Genomic DNA, 16344 nt, shown 5'->3' on the forward strand with positions numbered 1-16344 from the left:
TGGCAGTTCCAGGGCCAGCACTCAAGGATGGCTGGGCTTCCATCAGAGATGGACCTTGCTGTGAATGGTCATCCATGTGAGGGAGGCTTTTGAGGTTAGCTGAGGGCCTGGTGCTCTTCCCAGAAGGAGCACACCTTGGATTTTGTGGCTGAATTATTCTGTTCTTCTTCTCCATTACTGAGCTCTGGTGATTTGGACAAATCTTTTCCATCCAGGATGTGTCTGAATGAAGGAGCTGCTGTGGGAATGATGGTGTAGGTTGGAGTTGGCACTTCTGCTCAGCACGAGATGACCAGAGGGTTGGCCAAGGACTGGCGACCCTGCGCCTTCCCCAGAGGCTGGCTTTGTAAGAGTTCACAGGCTGTCAGCTCCTGGTAAAGGGTATCTAGGACTTCAACTAGGTGGGCTTTTCCTTTTAACAGAAAATTGCACACATTAGAATTTGAACAGAGACAGAAGGTTTCAGCTTAACAATTGTAACACAAACTCTCTCCAAATAATGAATTCCTGTCCCTATAAAAATGAGAGTGGGACTGGGTGTGATGACTGTTTTCTTTACTGGTTCTCTTGCTTCATTCCTTGCCCATTCACTGACTTCTTGAGTACTTGTGTGAACAAAGACTACTTCCTATCACAAGACAGAGTTGCTAATCCAACTGTCCCCTTACTCATGTCAAAGGGGAAGATGATGTTTGATTACAAAGCCTCAGGAAAGCTGCTCGAGTCATATCAAGTAACAATGGAAAGCAGAGGTGAGCTCTTCATGGCAATGGACAGAGGGTCCATTCAGGGTCACTTCACTTGTGAGTGTCATTTTTAGGAATCTCAGCTGTGCTGCCCATACAGAGGCAGGTACATTGTTTCAGCAGCATCACTTGGGATTCACTGTTCCTCTGCAGGTGGACACCTGTGTGCTGTGGGCACTAACAGTCTCCTCTTCTCTTGTTCTGATTAGGATAACATCTGACCTATGGCTCAGACAGTTTCTCTCTGTGCTGGTGTCCTGGAACCAACAAAGGTCTGTCTTTGCTCTCTCTGCTTCATCTGCAGCTTAGCTCTGGTCTGCCCGTGCCCTGAACTGCTGGACATGAATAACAACAAGTCTTGGAAACTGCAAAACCCAGAACAGTTTATAGGTTGTTCTCCCTAAATCATTGTTAATAGTGTTCTTCAAAATTAAACCCTCAGGCCACATCGAGTCTTTTATGATTTTGTCTTTGGCTATTAAAAGCACCTCCAAGCCATGTTCTTCGACCTGGTACAGGATGTTCATTTCATGAAGGTAAATACAAATGCTCTGCTACTAGGAACACAGTAATCAAATCTAAACCTCCAGGCTGTGATCCCTCTATGGCTCCTACAAAGGCAGCTCTGGCACACCAGGCCATTGTCAAGGGAGAGGAGTTTGCAAGTTTAATTTTCATAAGAGGAACACAAAAGGCTGTTATTAGAGGACAGCAGGTTTGATCTGGTTTCTTTACAGAAATACTCTGTTTTGTGTATTTGTTTGTGTTATAGCAGAGAAAAACAACACCCAGAGGGATATCAAACCTGAAACATAGGTGCCTTAAAGATTCAGTGGTATTTTCCACTTTCTCATATCAATGAAGCCCTACAGACATTAGTGGGATACTGAATTCTAATTAAAATTTGGCTAACACCCACCCCCCCCAGTTTGTTCCTGTTTCAAATGTGTCACAGACTGGAAAGCAGAACTTTCTATAGTGAATCTTCTTGCATAGTACCTCTTTCTCCGTGGCCTGTTCCCCAGTACTTGAAGTTTTTTTTTCCCTCCTCATCTGTTCATTATCTACTTTTTTTTTCCCAAAAGGACACTTTCTGTGCCTCTTGGTCTTTATATGTGATGTATTTTCTTACCAGGTTGGGGGTCTCGGCAGGATTCCAAAGTGCTCAGCAGGATTTTCCCCAAGGCTCGCTTAGATATGTTCTTTAAAAAAACAAAATAATATCATGGCACAAATATATCCTTCAGCACTTTGAATGTTTGCAACCAAATCTAGGCCCAGGGTGTTTGCATTTGGAAATTAAAACTAAATGAAACTGAATCCTGATAACACAAGGCTTTATTTTCAAGCGCTTTATCTTAGATGCTGCTCAAATAATAGCAGGAGAGCTCCAGTTTCTTCATCTGGCTGTAGAAAGACTAATTGCAGTTTTTCAGTGGAAAGAAACTGAGTTTTCCGGAGTGTGGTCCTAAACAAAGCTAGATTGCCAGGAGTGTGAGCAGGGCATGCACAACCAAAGCTTGTTCAGTCCTGTGCTAGGGCTGTGTTGAGAAGTGAAGGGACAGACTGTGTGGGGTAACCTCCAAAAGAGGCTTCTGGGACCCAGCTGCTCTGGGAATCCCTGGGAACCACTTTAGGTACAAACAAATTAGAAGAGATTGTATGTGTCATGTGGCAGGGCCGCTGTGTCTTGAGAGGTGATAAACATTTGCCAAAGTGAGAGGACTGTAAAAACTGCTTAGGGTTTAGCTGCCTTTTTCAGGGGTAGCTGCGTATTGGTAATCTGTTGGGACATGACATCATGTGTCTAGAAATACAAACTCTCTTAATTTGCTGTTGAGACACTAATGCTTCCTGGGAGATGGTCTTGCCATCAGTTTAATTAGCACTTAGGGCAACCATGTCTGCAGGGACAGGTTGTTCTTGTCATAACTTCAAGAAGTGAAATAGATGGAAGCTCTTCTGGAAGAAGGCCCATGTGCCTGCCAGCAGCCCAGGCAGTCCCAGCCTTGCTAACCAGTACTGGTCCTCTTGCCTGTGCTTGTTTTCCCCAGGGGGCTTGGGGTGAGTGAAGAGCAGTTTGCAGGGGCTGGGGTTACACAGCACCCCTGCAACCCTGCCAGGGGCTCCCACTGCCCCAACAGAGCCTGCATCTGCCTGGACAGTCGATGCTTTCTGATGCAAATTAGATGCTCGAGGCATTTAAAACATGAATATGATGAGGAAGTGACACCTAAAACCACTTTCTGATTAATAAGCTTTCTTTTGTCTTATATATATCCCAGCAAGGACTTACGGGGCCATTGCTAAACTCTACTGGGAATGCTGCTAATTTACCCTGTTTGCTGACAGGGTCCTGTTTGCTGTCCTCTGTTGGTGCTGAGGGAGTGGGCAGCAGGCATGGCACCTTTCCAGCAGGGATTAGCATTAAGTGCTGTTACCACTGAGATATGGCACCTCGTGTGATGGATTGTCTCCCAAGGAGAAATGATCTGCAGTAACACCACTGACCAGTGAGTGACATGTTGAGCTCTTGACACAAAAGGTTATTATGCTTGTTGCCAGTCACAGTCTTTACTACTTTAACTCTGCACTGAGTTGTTATTGATGCATGTGTCAGACTTGCAATATTGAAGTAGAATTTCCACGTCAAGTGCTAAAATAAGTTACCAAATTAAGAGATATTGCACTTGTTCCCTAGAGTGGAACATGGGCATGCTTTAAAAAAAGTAAAGTGATGATCTGAGGAAGCATTCTTATCTCACATGGATTAGGCAGAGCTTTGCTGAAAAAAGCAAAGTCATCATCAAAGCAATGAGCTCCTGGCAGCCCAGTGCAGCTCCCAGTGTGCTCTGGGTTCTACAGATGAGCCAACTGGTCTCTCTTTGGCCAGCCCCTACCATTAGCACTCCCAAACAGATTTTCTAAAAGACTGAGCTGCCACACTGGCCACTTACTTCTGGGTTGTTTTTACATCAGCTTTTATAAGTCCTTGTTTGGATTATTGACTCAGAAACCTCTCACAAATAGTACCTTCCTAGTGTATAGGAATGAATTTTACCCCTTCAACACTGAGCTTGTGCCACTCAGTGCCACCATAGGATGCAGTAAAACAAAGATTATTTTCTAGAAGGAAAAATAATAATTTAGAACCTTTCTGATTACTAGCACTTTTCTTTCCTGGTTTCCTCTACAGTCTTGCCTAGAGCTTAATGAGAGCTTAGAGATCTAGATCCAAGGAGGCCTAGAGACCTCCTTTAGGAAGTCAGCCATAGAAGTCTACAGGTTTCCTGCAATCACCAGTCAGTTCCCAGGGCAAACACATGCAAACCAGTTTCCTGATGTAAAAGGACTTTGCATTAAACAGAGGATATGAGCATCCTTTTTAGTTTGAAAGGGGCACTTTGTAAACCATTTCCAAGTCTCTGGTGTGCTTTCTTGCCATACCAAGGCTCGAAGTTGCTGGAGAAGCTGTAAAACATCCATGAGCTTTTCTTCCACCAGTGACAGCCTGACTCTCTCAGTCTCCAACATCTGCAGCTCCATCTTCAGCACTTCAGTCTCCTCTGCCTTCTGCTGCAGCTCACCTACCAATGGGCCTTTTATCTGCAAAATGAAATTAACAGGAAATTAAAAAGCACTGGAGCTTTTCACTTGCTTGCCCAGTAACTGCAAAGCTGATTCTTCCACCTTATCTGGTAAAGTCACTTCTCTCCAGAAGGTCATTTCGAGAGGAAGCACGTTTCTTTAATGTCCTCCATCAAGTGAAGAATCAATAGTTGCTGGGAAATGCATCTTTGCTCTTGTGCATCATGACAGCTCATCCAACACTGGGTGAAGCAGAACATTCAGAAATTTTAAGTACAAGCATTACTATTTTAGTTTTCTAATCCTTTGCATTCCTGTCATCCTCTATAAAGCATAACTGATTTGGTGAACCCACCAATGGGGTCACGTTTTTGTCTGGCAACTTATCAATCATCTGCACATTCAGTGAAACCAGAAGGTAACTAGCTAATTTCTGCTAAGTATTTTGGTTTAAAAAGGGTGCCTTAAGGAAAAAAAGAATTCAGATTCTGGTTCTGCAAAACACTGGTGTACTTGCACAGAGAAGTCTAGATTCAGCAAGACTTGTGAACACTACAGAGGTCCTGGGGAGGAGAGGTCTCCTCAGAGCTGGACCTTCCAAAGCTGAGCTGACCTGTTAAGTTGGCTCAGGCTTCCCTGTGGAAAAATGTTTAGGATTTCAAATGACATCTTTTGACATCCAAAGCTCCCACACCATTTGCAAAGTATCTTAGCTTGTCACAGCCCTAGGCCTGTTGCAGATAGGTAGCCAAGTTGCAAAAAAGAGCCTGAAAAGTCTCACCTAGAAAATATGTCCCTTAAATACTAATTTGGGATCTAAGAGAGCACTGACAGATTTCAGGTTTGTGGATAAAAGTAACTTACTTCTCAATGATTACTGTGCCCAGCATTCTGAATTATTCCATTTTTTGCAATTCCTTGTAGCAAACACAGCCTAAATGCATTTAGCAATATTACACTGAGAAACAAAATCATCTGGGGCAAATGCCAAGTTTGCTGGCTCTGTTAATCCCTTTTTGTTATAATCTTTTATCTTTATTGCAGTTTTAGAAATAACTGGGGAGAGAGCTGAACTAGAAAAGCTGAAGACATTAATATGCACGCTATTTAATATATTTTTTGGTGGAAATTTGTATCCTAATGAACTTTAGCAGAGCTTCAGTTCCCTAAACACAAGTGTCATCAGAGCGGAAAAAGAAAACAATCCATGCTCAATACTGAGCCTTCTATAAAGTTAGCTTAGTTTTTTATGTATTAGTAGGGATTTATTCCCATCAGCTGGAGTCCAGCCTGTTCCATCAGCTCTCCCTGAGCTGTGCCCTGAGGATTCCAGCTCCTTAGAGCTACACAACAGCTACAAGACTTTGGATCACTCAGTCTGGCCCCTCTGGCAAACGCTGCTTTCAGCACCCCTGTCTCACAGCCCGTCAGGATGAAGACACTGACACGTTCCTGGCTGGTTACCCCAGCGTGGTTACCCCCCGTGGCAGAGTCTGACTGACACATCCAAGCCCTGTGGAGAAGGTGGGAGGTCTGCAGTGAATGGAAGCTGTGGTTTCCTGGGTTATGCTGCCGGTTGCCTCTGCACTGGAAATCCCTCCCCCGCACAGATCCCAGCAGAGGCAGGGAGCGGGCAGTTCCCTGCACAGCCCCAAGCAGCTCACCGAGAGCTAAACCCCTCATGATTTACAGTGTAAAACAGGCTTTCCCAATATGCCATTAACTGATGGACATTCGCAGTGGGTGCTCATCTGTCCTGGCCCCACACTCCAGATCCCTGCAGTGCTGCCCTTAGCCCTGCAGGCAGATCTGCCCTTCCTGAGGGCTGCACAGGACCCCTCTGTCCCCCGTGGGGTGGCACGGGCAGCCCACAGCCCTGGGCTGGCTCACCCCCCCTGTGCACAGCAGCAGGACAAACCTCCCCCTGCTGTGCCTGCCCTGCTCCCGTAGTTAACCATGAGTTACTTCTAAAGCTGAGGTGCTGAGGAGGGATGGTCAGTGGTTAAGTGGCAGGGCTCAGAGGAGTGGGTTTTGTCCCCAGCTCTGCCAAAGCCCCTCAGCACAGCCTGGCTTTGGATCTGTGCCTGGCTTGTGAGATGCAGCCACTACCAAGCCAAGCACCAGTTTTGAGAAGTCAGCTGCTCACCCCTTATCAAAGGGGGAGAATGCTGTGGGGAAATCTCAGGGTGTGCAAATACAGCTAGGACAATAAAGAATAAATATGCAAAAATCCCTTGAAGAATTGTAAGGAAAAGGATTCTATTGTATTTTGCACTGAAGTTATGGAGCCTCTCCTAAGGCTCTCACAGTAGAGCCATTTTCACAAGCAGTGAACCTGAGAAACATTTCCAAAGCAGGAAGAAAACAGTAAGAGAACAGCAGAATGAAGTGCTGAACTGTGCTGTGTGATTTATCTTTCCAGTCATTTCACCCCAGGGGACTGGAGGGTGGAAAATGGAGCTCCAGTTCCTAAGAGAGGCTGTGGAGATCATCTGAGGAACAGCAAGTCTCCTCAGGAGTATCAGGAATTGTGAGGCCAACTGATAGGAACCATAATAGAGCAGGGACTTGGTGAATCCATGGAGGAACGTAGTGAAGCTTCTGTTAGATTTCTTTGGAAGGGTCTATGAATATGTATGAATAATGTTGATTCAGGTGATAGAGCACGTTTCAAATCTACAAAAAGCCCTTCATAAGGTTCCTCACCAAAGACTCAAAAAAACCCGATCAGCAGGTGGCACAGGGCAGTAGTGCAGATCCTGGCATGGACACAGAGCTGGTTAAAGCATGGGGGTAGAGTACAGAGTGACAGACCAGGAATGAGGTGGCAGATGAAAAGAATCCCAGCTAGGAAAGGAACAAGGGACAAAGAAGAAACTATGAAGGGCTTGCATTTGAATATTAAGCACATTTTCAGTTCTTCTCATTCAAAAAGGGTAATAAAGCTTGAAAAGTACATGGAAAAAGACAATAGAATAACAGAATAAGTAGTGGTTTCTGTACTGAGAGAGCTGGGGCAGGCTAGGAATGGTGATAACTGAGGCAGCATTTCTGGTGGCAAAGGTCTGTAAAATTATGAAGGACAGATAAACTGGCAGTGGATGATCAGGCAGTAGATTTAAAGCCAACAAAAACAAATCTTCAAAACCTGTTTCTAACTAGCAGATGGGAGTCCTTGTCCTGGGCTACCAAAAGCATTGCTAGCTTGAAAGAAAGGTAAATGAATGGTAAATAACTCCAGTACTAGCCATGAAATGGGATGCTCCTTGCAGCATCTAGTTCAAGTGCACTGGGAGCCAGGTGAGAAATATCTAGAAGAAAATCCTCTGAGCTGTTTCTCATTGCTTCTCTCTAAGCAACTGCTGCTTGCCATCAGGTGCATGATATTAGGATGAACTTTTCATTTGACCCTGTATGGCAGGTCAGAAACTAATTATCTTTTTAATTAAGCTGGCAGTTTACATGTGAGCTTTTATAGAAAATCATTGACATTTCCTTGCAATGCTATACTTGGCAGCATGTCACTTTATTTTTAGAATTCACAATTTTTTTCCATCTATTATTCCCAGGTCCTGACACCTTCATCACCCTGTCTGCAGCAGAAACAATTTTTAAATGGTTGGTTGTTTGAAAGCAGAACTTTTTAGACATGATGAAGTTCAGAACTCTTGTCCCCTGGTTTTACAACTCTTAGACACAAGCAATTATTAATCAGCATTTGAGATGGTGCTGCTGAGTTTGACTCTTGTTGGCTTTGTTGTGACTTGTCTCATTCTCAGCATTGAGCAGGTCGAAACAGAAGGACATAAAGCAACATCTAAGGTAGTTTTGTCAGGTCATCAGAGAACATGTTCTTGGTGGTTTATTTATCAAGCAAATACATTTGAAGTTGGACGAGAGCTTTTCTCAGGCTTCTCATTTGCTTTGTGTTGCTGACAGAACAGTCACTGTTTCACAGGAATTATTTATTACTTGTTAATCTGTTTTGTAGCATCAAAAAATACCTACAATGATAGGAAATACTAATAAAAATGAAAGGCTGGCAACACGTGAAGAAGTTGAATACTCTTTCTTTAAATAGTTTACCAACTAATAAATCCTTCCAGAACTACTGAAATCTTTACACTTCTTTTAAAGAAGGGGTATGAAATCCTGGACGTTAAGACAAAGCAGACCAAAGCACTGCATGGGATGCACTATTTTTGTTTCACAGAAAGACTGTTAGCATTTTAATCTATGCCCAGCAACAGCTGGAGTTTGCAGGATTTAAGTAGTAAGATGGGACTGCTGGGATACTGCACTGGGGTTTTCACCTGCTGTGTTGATCCCCTCTGCTGAAGGGAAGTTGAACATGCTGCTAAGCCTGAGAACTATTTAAAAAAGTATTTATAAATATACTGGTCTGAGCCTGAGAACCACCTGGAGTAAACTGGATTGTTTCCTCCAAAGGATTCCACAACAGGGAGTCCCTGCATCTCAGCAGGAGGCATTTCTTGGAAAGTTATTGTGCTCCTAGAGGAGGTAGATGTCTTAGGACAAAAGAGATGATTTTGGGACTGGAGTATCTCTCTTATGAGGAAAGGCTGGGAGAGTTGGGACTGTTCAGCCTGGAGAAGAGAAGGCTGAGGGGTGACCTTATCACTGCCTGGAAGTATCTCAGGGTGGGTGCAGAAGGATGGAGCCAGACTCTGCTCAGTAGTTCCCAGGGACAAGAGGAGGGGCAACAGGCACAAGCTGGAACATGGGAAGTTCCTTTGAAATATGAGGAAAACCTTCATTACAGTGAGGGTGACAGAGCCCTGGGACAGGCTGCCCAGGGAGGGTGTGGAGTCCCCTTCTCTGCAGACATTCCAAACCCACCTGGATGCAGCCCTGAGTAATGTGCTCCAGGGGACTGGACTGGATGGTCCCTAGAGGTCCCTTCCACCTTTGATAATTCCATGACATGGGGAGTGTTTCTCCACTGAAAAGATAGTGACAGAAACTAACCCTCTGGTTAATGTGTGGCTCTTTGGGCTGCAGGGGTTCCAGTCCCAGGCACAGCACCACTGAACATCTCATACATCTAAATAAAGGGTAGTATTTGAAGAGCCTGGGGCTGGTGTACATCTCATCCTGCAAACAAATTTAGTTCCAGGTAGGAAGCAGACTGGAAATGCAGATGTTACAGGAAAGCATGAGATGTTTGAGCTGGCTCACAGCACAGTGAAACAGCAGCAGAGAGGAGAATGGCGAGAATGAAATAAAAGATGCCTATGGATATTGATGCAGCTACTTAAAGATTCATCACTTTCACATTCTGCTTGGCACTTGTTACCTCTTCCATCTTTGCTTCCAGTTTCTTCACTTCATGCCCTTTAGGCCCAAGCTGATCAGTTAGCTGTGAGCTCCTCTCTGCCAGCTCCCCAGGGGCTGTGCCATGGCCATCAGTGTTGCTGGGCTCCAAGGAAGGCATTGGCTTTGGCCACGGTTTTTCATCACATCTAGGTAGGTATTAAAAGAAAATAAAAACGTCAGTGAAAGCTCATGAGGAAGGTCCATGTTTGTAAAAGCCACTTTTCCTGCCAAACTCTTGGCAGCACAGATCAGAAATGGGTGTCCCAGCTGACAGTGGTTAGGTGGGAATATCCAGCATGTTGTTTCCCAGGAGCTAGAAAGGATGGGCAAAGGGACCTGCTGATTTTGCTAACTAGTGTTCCTGGTTCTTACTGAAGCCATGGTGCCCCCAGGCCATGAGACCACCTTTGCCAAGGGCTCAGACAGCATTCATCAAACCTACCCACTGCTGCAGCAAGGGAGCTTGGCCAGGGCTTTCTTCATGGGGCCCACCTGGGATGGCTGGTCTGCCCACTTCTCCTCCTCCTCATCAGAGGCAGCCTGGCCCTCCACTGATCGGAACAGCTGATCCTCTGCTGGAGAAACAACAGCCCTTAGAGACAACCCAGCAACCCCCCTGGGCCACAACTGTGGCTGATCAAACTCCAGAAACTATAAAGCCTGGTGAAACAGGGCAGGGTCCTTCAGTGTCTGTGGAAAGGGGCTTTAAAGCTGGGGCAGGAGCTGCAGCAAAGAGTGTTATTTTGTGAGTCCTCAATTCTTCAGCAGGTGACTTTATATCTCCAGCTCTTTTCTTTAACTAGAACATGAGGCTGTTTAAAGGGTCAGGGTTTTATTGGGGTAGTTACTGTTCATATATACAATTGACTGTATGTTTTTCAAGAGGAATGAGAAATCATTGTACTGTGTAAGACTTTTTGCATAGTTATTGTACCAGCTGAAACCTCGTGGGAACACAGGAATTTAATATAAAAGTTCTTAATTCCTTTACTGTGTTTTGTAGGGGCAGTGATTTTAATATATACATTTGTTATTAGTCTCATAACTATCTAATATTTTGTTATATATATTTTTTACATAAACCTAATGTTTCCTCACGTGCCAAATAATGTAAATATGCATGTACTATTACAGTAATATTTCGGTATTTTTTAGTTTCTGTGTAGGTTCTGGGCAGGGTGCCCTTGGTAGGACAGTTGTGCTCCAACCCTGCAGAGCCTGCCCAACTGGGCTGCAGCAGCAGAGGGAAAAGGCCCTGGCATCTCTGTGTTAATGTAATATTCCTTCCAGCAGTGTTCAATGTGCTTAATTTACAGGTTGTCTTGTTCAATAATTTATTGCTCAAGCAGGAACAAAGCTTTGTTGCATGCAGTATGGCTCTTTAGCAGAGGAATGTCTGATTTTCATGGCAATCCTTACACTGTACAAACTAAGCACTTTTTTATATGAGGCTGTGCATGGCCAAGGAAACCCCCCCCAAAACACTTTCTGTTTTCAATCTGTGATACCTTAGTTCTGAACTCTTCCTATTATAATTTCTTTTCTTCCACAGGAATTCCAAGGGATAACAATCAGAGTTCATAACTGCACCTGTGAGAGCTGATTGCCCAACACTGGAGTCCTTTAAGAGCTTCAGACTGGTATGTTTCATCTAGCAAACTAATTGCAGCAGCTGGCATAGCGGATGCTCAGATGAGGTTTTTAAAAATGAAGAAAAAAGCATCTAAATCTTCAAGCTAAGATATTTAGACCTGCAATGTGTGTGGTTTTTTTCTTTTCCCTCCCTCCCACATGGGAATATCCTCTGCTCTGACTGAGTTGCCTGTGCACAAGAGACTGTGACATCCCCCTTGTAGGTTGTGATTAGCAGGACTGGAAACCAGAGAGGAGAAAAGCAAAGCTTCTTGTGTGTCCCTTTTAACATGAAGCCAGTCTTTTATTAAAATTATTTTACTAAACTAATATTTTTTTTTTAAATGTCAGTGAAACCATAGAACATTTTATTAATGTGGTATTTAGCCACTGATTTGTAAGATAGCAAATGCAGAATAACTTGTCCAATGCCAGTGATGCAGGAGTGCTCTTCTGCTCTAAGAAATTAGTATATGTTAAAGTGTACTTTATTAAAAAAGTAATTTTGCATCTAGATAAATGAATCTAGTATATCTGTTTATCCCAGTTGTTCACACAGGTTTTTTTTATGTATCAGAGTTATTATTCTTTTCTACATAACTAATCCCTTTTAATTTGATGGAACACTTTTTCACATTTTTAAGATCTATAAATCCACAATGGATTTCTTTGCAAAGCTTTTGCTAAAAGGCTTTTTGCACTTGACATGTGGGTACTGTAGGTCAGAGAGAGGACCTTTGAGTTGGCAAAGTGTCTGATTTGATAAAAATATTTGTAAAAGCAGATTTTATAACTCAAACTATGTGGAGAACATTAACTGTATTTACCTGTCTCAGTTTTTCACATTCCTGAGCAGCTGCTTGCCTGCTCCATTCATTACACACCCAACATCTATGTTTTTGTCTCTGCAGTAAAGGTGCTTCATTGCTTAGAGTTAATGTCAGGTTAGTGCTTTTGTCTTCTCTCAAGATGTGTCAAAAAAACCCAAAACAACGACCAAAGAGAGAGAATCACTGAAGATGATTTTCTAAAAACCCAGTGGTTTCTAGAAGACTTTGAAAGGCTGTTTCATGCAGTCCCATGGGAAATTTCTGGCAGTAGTTAGTGCTGAACAGGCTGGACCCTTTCAGAGTTAAGGAAGTGACCAGGGAGTTTCCAAAGACTGACAGGAGGGAATATGAACTGCAAAGGGTTTCTTTGGAAATTATTTTAGCTGAAGTTCTGAGTTTTTATATGCAAAGAAATAACATCATGTTTTTAAGCCAGGAAAAAGGCTTAGCAGAGGAGAATGATGGGGGGGGCTGCAGGGCAGGGGAAGCAGCTTCAAGTCAGCCCTTTGTGATACTGTCAGCCTTTTATTAAGCATAAAACTACGTGGGGTCTGAGAAGGAGAGAGCTGGGATGTTACCTTTTATTTGGGTCTAAGATTTCAAGATTCGTTAGGCTTGGTTAATGGCTTTGGTTAATGTTTGGTTAGTGTTTGTGCTGAGGATCCTGCAGCCCAGCAAGGAGAAGAGCAGCTGGGCAGGGGGTCGGTACCGTTCTCTGCAATCCCAGCTCCGCCAGTTGGGGATCCTCGCTCCTGCCTTCCAGCTGCTGGGGCTGCTCCCACCTTCTGCCCCGGGCTGCTCTCCGAGGGCAGCTGGGATCTCCAAGTTTCCGACCTGGAAAAGGAGAGCAAAGTAAAGTGGATGTGCAGGAAACTTGAAAAATCAAGTTTTTCACTGTGAGGGGCTTGGATGGAGTTGGGGTTGTTCAGATCTGCTCTAGAGGAGTGGGGTAGGTACCCCCAGTGAAATCAGCCCCCTGAGGGTTGCCCTCGGTTGCTTCACCAAGGATCAAAGGCAGGTGGATTTCAACATTACTTAGAGCTTTTAGTTCAGGCCAGAGACCTCTAGGAACCATCATGGGAACACTCTGCTCTGGCCACCGACCCTCCTGCACGGGCAGCAGAACAGCAGCCCACCCTTTGTTTCTACCACGGGCACCATTACACCATGGCTGGGGCACAGAGTCCTGCAGCTGGGCACTGGGACTGGCACCCAGTCAGGCAGTTTTGACCCAAGTCTTCTGAGTACTGGAGATGATGATGAAATGGCAGGTGTTGGAACTACTGCTCTTTCTATCAGAATGAGTTTGGTTTGGCTTGGCTCTCATACCTCCTGTTTCATAGGGATGTGCTGTCTCCCTGTTTCAGAGGAAATGCAATGGAAGATTGTAGCACAGCTGACAAATTAATTCAGACACTCCTGTTTATGTGCAAAATAGTCAGCAGGGTCTGTGAAACTGAAAGGCAGCACACAATGCTGACCTGATTTTCAGAATCTTGTTTTCACAAGATACACATAATATGGATCTTGCAGTCAAACAGAAACCACATCAGATCATGGCATATCAGTCCACACATGTAAGGTTTATATCAAAAGTTCTCTGAGGTAGGAATAAGCTACCTCTCAGGTATGGAGCTCACTGAAAGCTTGTCTGTTACATGTCTGTGTTGTGTAACATAATACCACAGTTTCCTAGAGGGTACGTTTCCATTGCTTCCTTCTTTACTATTTAGAAAACAGTTTACTCTCTGTGTTCACATCAGGGTATTTTCATATTAAGACAAATGATAACATGCTTATACTTTTCCCTGTAAGAAGCTGTTGTGTAGTTCAAAAAATCCATATGCAGAAGAAACCAAACCAAATTCAGGGGTTTTACAGTAAATTAATTTCCCTCTTAATCCTTTCTAAGATTAGTTTTGGTCTGATGAATACTGAATATTCCTTGTATTTAACACATTAAAAATTCCTCAACAAGAAGTGAGAGATAAACCACTTAGCAAATTGGACCTACTGAAACAAGTTGTATAACATGATCTTTTTGTACAAATCTTCTCAATACTTCCTGCCTGTAAATTCAACTACTGGTAGAAACTGGACTTTAGATGAAGTAACAGAAAAACCTGGTGCCAAGTTGGAGAGAAGTATTGCAGAGAGCTTGTGTTTGGTCCCACACAGCTGCTGTCAGTTCCTCACCAACCACACCAATGTTAGTTCCCTTGTTGCTTGTAACAGTATCCTGAGTAAGATAATGAATTTAACAACAACAAAAGTCAGCATTTCAAAATATCTGCAGGGACAGAAGCTGAGGCAAACCATGCTTAGGAACCAGCACTTCTTTTGACCCCTGAGCAGAGCTAACTGCATAAAAACTAATTACATTTTTTGTTGATTATTTATGGTATGATTTAGTTTAGCAACAAGTGGATTTCCTGTAAAGTCAAGGGAACTAGCAGCCTCCAGAATGGAGCCTGGCTAGTCATTTAGCTTCATTAGTTGTGGAAGAAGTAATTATGAAGTAGTACACAAATTAAAAGCACTCTTCAGCTTGGACATTCAAAATGGGGGCTCATGGAAGTGCTGCAGAGCTTCAGTGTTTTGGACAGTTACTGTGGGTTAGAGTAGTATTTCCTTTTACAGGAATGTTACCTTTTATTTTTCTGAAATGTGCTCTTATTTCCTTTCTTTTAGGACAAAAATATTTTGAGGTCAGGTACTCAATAAGAATCCTTTACAATTTCTTGAGGTTTGTAGCTGGTGGTGTGCAGATTTTTCTCCTAGTTTTGATCTCTTTTGGATTTCAGAGACTTCTGGAGTCAGTTCACATAATACAGAAACATTGACATTTCAGTGAATATTCCTTGTATTCTCAAAGTTGATTAAGTTTTTAATCCATAAACTACTGAGACTATTCAAGTATCATAAAATCTTCTAGCAAAAGTTGATAAGTGCCATGATGTTTAATGGGAGATCTGGTGGTGGTGGCATTAGCTTCTTATATCTGGCAGCCTGGTTGCAATTTAGCTTGTAGTCCCAAGGAGCAATAGAAGTTTGTTGGGGAGAAAAAAAATCCTTTCCACAGAATTCAGGACTTGGAATAGCAGATTCCCTCCACTTAGATGAGATTCAAGACAGACCTAAATAATAGTTTTCACCTGTCTGTAGTTCTTGTAAGGGAATTTATAATGACTTGATGAAATACAAAGTACAAACTGATTATTAAATGGTAATTTTCTTGAGAGGCCTTCATCATGTCTCTTTAAGGTGGAGAAATCAAGGGAGCCACACAGAAGGCATGTTTTGTGAGGTCTTTTTGCCTGATATGTTGATTAAAGACAGTCATACCTGTCTGCTCTGGAGGTGTTCAGCTGGGAAACTAGAAAGAAACATAAATTTTCCAGAATTGAAATATTTGTTCTAGAACAGGCTCTGACATTTGCATCAAACCACCTCGTGCCTCAGTTTCCCCAACAGAAGTACAGCAAAGTTAGTGTCCCTTGCACCCTGAATAAAAAGGCAGCACATATTAAGCTACAGTCTTGTTTTCTAGAACCACACATAGGAAATGTTTCAAGGTGTTTGAAAATAGGGGAGTTTTTCAATATACATGAAGGAACACGTGGCCAGACAAGCTGGAATTTCAGAGCTTGTCCATGCCAGATAAAAATGAGGAAGAAAGCAAGCAGCAGCATGAGTAATGGAAATCTTAAAAAGCCCAAGAGATTTTACATTTGATCAGGTAATAGACAATATCAAGGATCCACTGGAAATACCAAAGATGGCAATGTGTTGTTTTGGCACCTCTTGCCAGGCATCCAGTGTGACGTGATGCCAGACTCTGGTTTATCCACACTGCTGACCAGGAAAGGTGACATGAAAGGACAGGACCAAGAGCTTCATGGCAGAGGTAGAGGCATGAGGAGCATCCTGTGCAGGAGAGTTCCAAAGGAGGGGTGTATAAACACGATTGGCTTTCACTCATGGCATTCAAGGCCAGTTTAAGGCAATAATTTGTCAAGTTTGGTGCCAGAGGGCAGAGGTGGAGACCTTGTTGGCTCTACATATGTTGGGAAGGGGGCTGCTAATAGTGCTCAGGTCACTGCAAGGGCAACCCTGCTATCATGAATGGGAACTGAACCTGAGCTGGGTTGAAGATGGTTCTAATCAGAAACTGCCCAGAACTGGAAGAATTAACTGTAGTGAAACTAATG

General features: G+C 43.4%; 1 protein-coding gene across 1 annotated transcript in view; it reads right to left on the reverse strand.

The window, feature by feature from the left end:
• Positions 1-278: 278 nt before the first annotated feature.
• Positions 279-16344, reverse strand: part of EFCC1 (EF-hand and coiled-coil domain containing 1) — a 50676-nt gene continuing 34610 nt past the window's right edge. The window contains exons 3-8 of the mRNA XM_010008860.1: positions 12843-12967; positions 10114-10246; positions 9652-9817; positions 4194-4352; positions 1879-1948; positions 279-412 (exon numbers count right to left, since the gene is read on the reverse strand). Of these exons, the coding sequence (XP_010007162.1) occupies positions 279-412; positions 1879-1948; positions 4194-4352; positions 9652-9817; positions 10114-10246; positions 12843-12967 (787 nt within the window). The remainder of the gene's footprint in view (positions 413-1878; positions 1949-4193; positions 4353-9651; positions 9818-10113; positions 10247-12842; positions 12968-16344) is intronic.

The sequence above is a fragment of the Chaetura pelagica genome, unplaced genomic scaffold (assembly GCF_000747805.2).
Source record: "Chaetura pelagica isolate M959 unplaced genomic scaffold, ChaPel_1.0 scaffold52, whole genome shotgun sequence".
NCBI classification, from domain to species: domain Eukaryota; kingdom Metazoa; phylum Chordata; class Aves; order Apodiformes; family Apodidae; genus Chaetura; species Chaetura pelagica.